This window comes from Lipotes vexillifer, unplaced genomic scaffold, assembly GCF_000442215.2.
Source record: "Lipotes vexillifer unplaced genomic scaffold, Lipotes_vexillifer_v1.1 scaffold397, whole genome shotgun sequence".
Classification (NCBI taxonomy): Eukaryota; Metazoa; Chordata; class Mammalia; order Artiodactyla; family Lipotidae; genus Lipotes; species Lipotes vexillifer.
The window spans coordinates 1,553,403-1,560,600 of NW_006772681.1; the positions used below are offsets into that span (position 1 = coordinate 1,553,403).

At 52.1% G+C, this 7,198-nt stretch overlaps 2 protein-coding genes across 5 annotated transcripts in view; one reads left to right on the plus strand and one right to left on the minus strand.

Moving 5' to 3' along the window:
* Positions 1-1,844: 1,844 nt before the first annotated feature.
* BLCAP (BLCAP apoptosis inducing factor) overlaps positions 1,845-7,198 on the plus strand; it is a 10,672-nt gene continuing 5,318 nt past the window's right edge. Inside the window, exon 1 of one of the 3 annotated variants that reach the window (XM_007447723.1) lies at positions 1,845-1,988. The gene's annotated coding sequence lies outside the window, so the exon portion shown is untranslated. Of the gene's footprint in view, positions 1,989-2,097; positions 2,199-5,208; positions 5,390-7,198 lie in introns of those variants that run through there. The other 2 variants (XM_007447724.1, XM_007447725.1) reach the window with 2 other exon arrangements.
* The window catches only part of NNAT (neuronatin), a 2,677-nt gene continuing 1,566 nt past the window's right edge, over positions 6,088-7,198 (minus strand). For both annotated transcript variants that reach the window (XM_007447721.1, XM_007447722.1), the window contains one exon: positions 6,088-7,102. In XM_007447721.1, coding sequence (XP_007447783.1) covers positions 7,010-7,102 — 93 coding nt within the window. In that variant the 3' untranslated portion in view covers positions 6,088-7,009. The remainder of the gene's footprint in view (positions 7,103-7,198) is intronic.

Consider the following 7,198-nt stretch of genomic DNA (forward strand, 5'->3'; position numbering starts at 1 on the left):
GAGCCTGCTGCAGGCTTTACCACCTTACTCAAGGACTCTTTCATTCTTTCATACTCAAGGCAAAGATCTAGGTGTCGTTGCCAATGACTCAACACCCACCCACATTCCATCTTACATTCTCTGCTTCCCCACCTTCCCAAGCCGCCGCCCTGCCAGGGTCACCATTCCTTTGCACTTGGAAACCTGCAACAGCCTTCTGGCTGGTCTCCCCACACCCACTCGAAAGTGCTTTCCAAGCCACGTAGCGTGGTCTTTCAGAGACCCAAACCTGGTATCATTCCCCTGATGAAAATGATAAAAAGATAAAATCCAAATTCATTAGGTAGCACTACCTGCCCTACTTGCTCCTTCCTCACCCTCAGCTGCTGCTTCCCACCTCCACATCTGGGACAAGTGGTTCCTTCTGCCTACGACATTTCCCCTCTCACTCTTGCCCTACAAAACTATCTTTGGTTTTTCAGCCTAAATGCCAGCTTCCCAAGGAGTTTCCACCCTCACCCTTCGCACTACATGAGGGGCTCCATTAATTTCTTTTCTTGGCCAGACTGTGCAGCCTTCAAGATCTTAATTTCCCGACCAGGGATCGAACCCGCGCGTTCGGCAGTGAGAACATGGAGTCCTAACCACCAGACTGCCAGGGAATTCCCCTCCATTAATTTTTCATAGCACTCTTCATATTCCCCCACAGCATTTCCCATCATGCATAATTATATATTGATTTGATTTAAATTATTAACAGATAGTGATCATTTGATGATTTAAAATTTTATTTTACTGACGTATAGCTGCTTTACAATGTTAATTTCTGCTGTACAGCAAAGTGATTCAGTTATACCTGTATATACATTTCTTTTTCATATTCTTTTCCATTACTGTTTATCACAGGATATTGAACACAGTTCCCTGTGCTATACAGTGGGACCTTGTTTATCCATTCTATATACAGTATAATAGTTTGCATCTGCTAATCCCCAACTCCCAATCCATCCCTCCCTCACCCCCTCCGCCTTGGCAACCACAAGTCTGTTCTCTATGAGCCTGTTTCGTACATATGTTCATTTGTGTCATATTTTAGATTGCACATATAAGTAATTTGATGATTGTTTTTCCACCCCTCCCCCACTCTCCCCCAGTAGCCGGGCATCTCCTTGAATTAGAACAGCGCCCACTTCACGCTCCATTCTATCCTCTTGCCTTTAGCACTGCATTTACACACAGTAAGCGCTCAAGGAATGTGCTTATTTAGCTAATAAATCGATACATTGACTCATTTAATCCCTATAACAACCCTGTGAAGTAGGCATTTCATCAGATTCGGGGAAGCTAACAGTCGGGGTGGGCAAGTGGCTCGCCTAAAGTACAGGGCAAGAAGAAGAGTCAGGTCCTGACCCAAGTCAAATCCTAAATTCTGAGCCGGAATATTTCCGCTCCTGACCTTTGGCCTTGGTAAAGGGGCCCGGGAGGAGGCGGACTTTGAGCCACGGGAACGTTTTCACAGATTACACGGGCCATCCACGAGGACCAAAGCGAACAAACGTTCACCTACAGAGACTAGGGTACGCCCCCTCTGCTCTAAATGTGTAAAGATCACAATCCACTGCATATGTATGAGGGCACCAAGGCGGGGGGGGTGGGGGGGGCGTGATTCGGGGCTGTCCTGAATGCGCCTGATCAAAATTTCTTCGGATTTGAAGACTTCAGAACCCCCAGATTTCTGAACACGTTAGCAAAAAGTCTTTCAAATAGTCATCTGTGGCACATGTTAGGAGGATATCGAGCATAGAAGACCCCCACACACAATTTAGGTCGTATTATCAGGCATATGCCGTAGGCAGCCCGATCCCAGAAGGGGTCCTCGGTCGGCTCGACTAGAAGACGAAGGGGGCGTCTCCCCTGCTTCCTGCGGCGTCGGAGGCGAGTTGAGGTGGTGGCCGGCTGCGGCTGCGAAGGCGTCAGCGGTGGCGGCGGCGCCATGGCAGGGCTCGCAGGTACCGTGGCGTCGGCCTCCTGGGGGCGGGATGAGAGGCCCTCAATGCGGCCGCGCCGCCATGTTGTCCCTTCGGGGTCACCTTAGGCGTCGTCCGGTCCCTCTCTGGGGTTTTCCTTCCGCGCACCCTGGGGGCCGCCCCTGTCCGTGTCACGTGATTGCCCTGTTTGGCCCCCAGCCTGGGCTTTGGGGGTCTCTTCCTGGCCCGAGGGCAGGGCACTGGATTCCTGGGTTCTCGTTCAGGCCTCCAAGGTCAGCACTCGCCTGTCTGCTTCTGGGATGGGGCAGGCAGAGTTGGGGAGCTCGGGGCTGGGGGTGCGACAACCTTCTCTGCGGCCCCGGTGCCCGTGGCAGGGGGCCCAGCTTCTGAGATGCCTGTCACTCTGTCCCCGCCACTTAAGTTGCCTTTTTTTTTTTTTTTAAACCAGAAGGGGCGTGGGGGAGAGGAGAGAAAAGGGTCTCCCTCCCCGGGTCCCCGCCTTGGTGTCTAGGGTGATAGGTTGACGCTCTGCTTTGGGTCGCGGGTGCTTCTTACTCTCTCTAATTTTACACCAAGTCCGGACACCCGTTCCCTTTCCTACAGTATATGTGGGGAGTGGCCCTCAAGGGCAGCTGAAGGAATGGATTGCCTGGCACACTAATGGCCTGGAGAGAAGAATGGGGGATGGGGGACAGTTGCTTTTTCCTTCCTTCTTCCACACCTTATTTAATTTCCTTCTAGGTGTCCCTTTTCAACGCTAAATGTTGGGGCAGACTGGGGTCTGTTCTGGGAAAGAAACGGCCTTTCTGTTTATAGGTTCGGATCATGTTTTATCCCTTTCAGGGAACTGGTGTTTTGGGGACAGCTTCTGTTTGCCCTGCCTGTCATGGTACAACCATCCCCTCAGCCTTCTGGACGGCAACACTAAAGCCAGGACACACACACACACACACACACACACACACACACACACTTCCAGCTTAAGTGCTAATGCCAAGTGTTAGATCTTGTTTATTTGTTTGTTTGTTTGTTTTAAATCAGAGACTAATTAATGTCAGCAAATCTGTTGAAAGATTGCCGAGCCCTGGTCGGTTTCCAGTGACCAGATCACTTCCATATCTGAAATTGGTCTTGTTAGAATTGCTGCCAAAAACAGTTTAACCTTTTATCTGTAACATGTTGTTTGAAAGAGGAATCTGGAAGGCTGGGTTTGGCTGTCTTTTTCTGTTGTTGTTCTCTTATCTTTGAAACATATGCATTCCATTTCAAGCCTGTCGCTGTATGATATACCAAGGACCATGTGTTGCCTGCCTCTCTGACTTCCTGTTCTGGGAATGCTCTGGAATTTGGATCCTGCTGGGGAATGGGCCCCGTGGGAGGGAGAAAGGGAGGGGGAGGGGAAGCAGGATCATAACCAGAGAAGATGGTGACATGTCTCTGGGGCATATAGAGGAAATCAGATGTCTCCAGGGAAAAAGAGACTGTTGTTAGACTAATGTTTTGTATATATGTGCACGTTTAAATCTCTGGGGGAAAACTCACTGCAAATTCAGATTCTCACTGTAGGGTACTGGCTTCTGAGTAGATAGAAGTTTGAAAATAAATGTCTAGCAAATGACTCACAGCACACCTGCTCCCTCATCCAATCCAACCCAACCCACATGCAATAAGCTGTTGCTGTCCTGCAACGGAAGCTCAAGAAACTTGTCCTTCATTCGCAATCCAGATATTCCACAGGTAGAGGTAACAGTGTCACATAGCACCACACACTTCCGACAGTCATGGTACCTAAACCCCTCTGCGGTTTAACCTCAACTTGTTAGGCTAGGAAACTAACATCCTTTGGGGGCATTAGTCCCAAGAGTCTTGCCTGTTGCTGGAGTCTCACAAAGCCATTCCAGTTCCCTCATAACTCAACTGCTCTATCCTTGGCCTCGTGGGGGCAAAGTCTTGAGGATGTGGTAGAGAAAATTTAAGCAAAGGGGGGGCCTGTGGACTAAGGGCTTTGCAACAAAACTGTAGTCATTTTCAACTCTTTTTGTTGCTCTCTATCAGAATAAAATGTTTTAATGGTATTGCTTCTGGAAAAAATTTTATAAACAAGATGTGTTTGGACTAGACTTCTAAGCATTGCACAGGAATAGAAAGTGAACACATTCCTTCCATCTTCTCTGGTGGACTGTGTTTCCTGCCATAACATGAGGGTTTGGATGGGGCATGAAAGGGAGGAGTGGACATTGCACATTCAGGCCACCCATGCGAGTGCAGCCCATCAGGGCAGCCCTTGCCTGGAAGTCTGTCATTTCATCATGCCACACTCAGAGCCCTGCTGATGGATGGATGGAGAAAGCCCTGCAGTTGGGCTTTGCCAAGATCATCTGGAAAGCCCTGGGGCTGACAGCAGCCTCCTGCCTTTTAAAAGGGGGCCTACAGTGTCGAGAGCAGCCAGACACTTCAGTGCTGCTGCAGCCTGTCCCCCTGAACCCAGCTACCTTATAACTGGGCTGAGATAAGAGCATCTGGGGCAGTGGGGCTGTGGGTACACCCTTTGAGGGCTCTGAGGGGAAGGGCACCCTTTATTGAGACCACATGTTGAAATATGTTCATGGTTCTCTGCATTTATTGTGGAAAACCACAGAAACTCCCAGTCTTGAGGCTTGCCAAGATACAGGCTTCAGAAAGGAGGTGTGGGCATTGCCTGCTGCTGAGTCACCCTGGGGCAAGAGGAGACCTACCCCACCAATAGGCTACGGTAGGGGCTGGAACCACCCGGCCTGAGGAAGATGAGGCTCCGATCGCCCATCCGCACCCTAGTCCCATTGAGTCCTGATTGCCACTTTGATGGCAGAATGTTTCTAGTATGTTGGGGTTCACTAGGATCTTAGCAGTCCTTTTACAGAGGAGAACCGAAGGTGGCTAGGAGTGACCTGACCAGGTTCCCTGGGCTGACTGATGGCAAAGCCAATACTGGAATTGAGGTCTACACCCTCCACCCCCATAATTCTCTTATCTTGAACTGAAGTTATAGGTTCTTCTAAAGGTGCTAGTGGTTGGGCTGAGAAACGCTGGGGTCTCGCGCAGGGGCGGGTAACATCAGGCTCAAGGGATTGAGGTCCTTTGTGCTCCAGAATTGTCTGTGACCACTGTGACTAAGGGATTTGAGGAAGTGGCAGAAAGATTTATAGCCCTCCAACTCACTCCCTGGATGTTGACCCAGGAACAGGTGTGTGGTGACAGGGGCACACAAAGCCAGAGACAAGGCTGAACAGGCGGCAGGGCCATTTGGTGAGGCAATCAGCTGACCCCACGTAAAAGAAGCCCTGACTCACTGAGGAGTGGGAGAGAGAACTTGGGAGCCGAGCAGGCAGCCCACCCTACCACCCTGGCATGATGGCAGGGGAGAGCCCAGGGCCCGGGACCTGGTAAGCACCCTTAAGGATATGGAGGCTCATGCTGGGAGAAGCAGAGGACCCAGTAGTGGGGAGAGTGAGCTGAAGAGAGGTTCCTGAGGGTGGGGGAGGAGACCCTGGGAAAGTAGGCAGGCCTGGCAGGATGCCCTTGTAGTGGTTCTGGTAGAGGTGATAGGGCCGGGAGGGATGAGCTGGGTGGGGGAGGCGCCACACCACACCTTTTACGCCATAGTCATTGTCCAAACCAGTGCCCCCCACCCTCCCCCACCCCCCCTGCTCATTTCCTTGGGGATCTTGGATGGAGATAAGACTGTGTTCTGAATTCCTGATCACCCTCTTGGTCCCTAGTACCTCCATTTTGAGGGCTCTTCCCACTTTTCCCTCTCCTATCTTTTCTCACCTTCCATCTTTCCCACTGATTACTTGCCAAGGCCCCTTATCCCAGGAAAACTGAAGGCACCCACACCTTTGGGGAGGTATAAGTGGTCCCTTATTCCGAGACCACAAGTGAAGATGTCCACCTTTTTCTTTGGGTGGTGGTGCGGGCATGCGGTCCTTTATCTCAGAACAGTGTTGAGATGGAACTGGGTGTGTGAAGGTTTATTCCCATTTTGTTGCTTCCCCTCCGCCCCTCTCCCAAGTAGAGTGCACAGCAGCCCAGTCTTAGAAGTATGTGTTGAAGCCGGAAAAGAAGTCACAGGAGACAAAACTTTTTGGTGCGCCTCCACCGCCCCGCAGGGTCCTGGGACACTGTGCGAGACAGGGGAGGTACTTTTTTTAATTTTTTTGTAGAGGCGGTCCCTGTCCTCCAGGAGCTTACAATCTAGCCGGGGAGACACAACTAATGCACACTTATACAATCATTACAATTAGCGATTACCACAATATTGACCACAATTGCGTGAGACCTGGGGGATGCAAGATCAGTGAGGGGTTGGGGGCTTGGAGAAGGTGTTTTGGTAAAGATGGGATTCGTTTTCTTGTTCAGTAGGTCCAAATTGAGTGACACATTTCTTTTGGGTGGGAGTGGGGGGAAAGAGGAACTGAGGGAGCAAAGGCAGCAAGGCTGGAATGAATGCACATGCCGTAGGCAAGGGACAGTGAGAGGGCCCCGCTCTGTTTCTTAACCCTCCTCCCTCACCCTCTGCCCTCCAGCCCCACCACACAGGCACGCAGTTGTCACTTGTCTGCTGCACGGAGATTCAGGGCTTCGGCTGGTGAAGTTGGAATGTCCATTCTGCTGGCTGGTGTGGTTGTCTGGATCTCTGTGGTGCGGCCTGCTGGCATGGCCATGGCTGTGGGGCTGGGATGGCGCTGTCCCAACTTGGTCCAGATCTGAATGCGTTGCCTGTGCCCAGATCTCAGGGGTCTGCTCCCCCCATTCCCCCCTCCTCCCTCTACCGCCACCCGCAGTAGGACGGGTGCAAAGGGGTGGGGAAGGGATCTGGTGTTGTCGTCATTGTCGGTGCTGCTTCTCCGGGGGCCTACCGGCCCCTCACTGACCTTGGCAAGTGCTCCTCTGGCGAGAGGGCACAGGGGACGCCCCATTCCTGCGCGGCACTGGCTCCCATGCTGGTGGAACTGCACAGGAGCACCTGGTGACACGGCCGCCCAGGGGAGGGGGCTGGAGCCTCAGTTGGGGGCCCGCTGGCGGCGCTCTCCCAGCACGTGCCGTCCGGTTCTCGACACGGTGTACGCCAGCTTCTGCAGGGAGTACCGGAACACCTGTGGAGAGAGAGAGAGACCCAGGACCTGCCCTTAGAGGCGAGCACCCGCAGCGTGTCTGTAGTGCTGCCGTGCCCCCCCGCCCCGCCCCCTGCC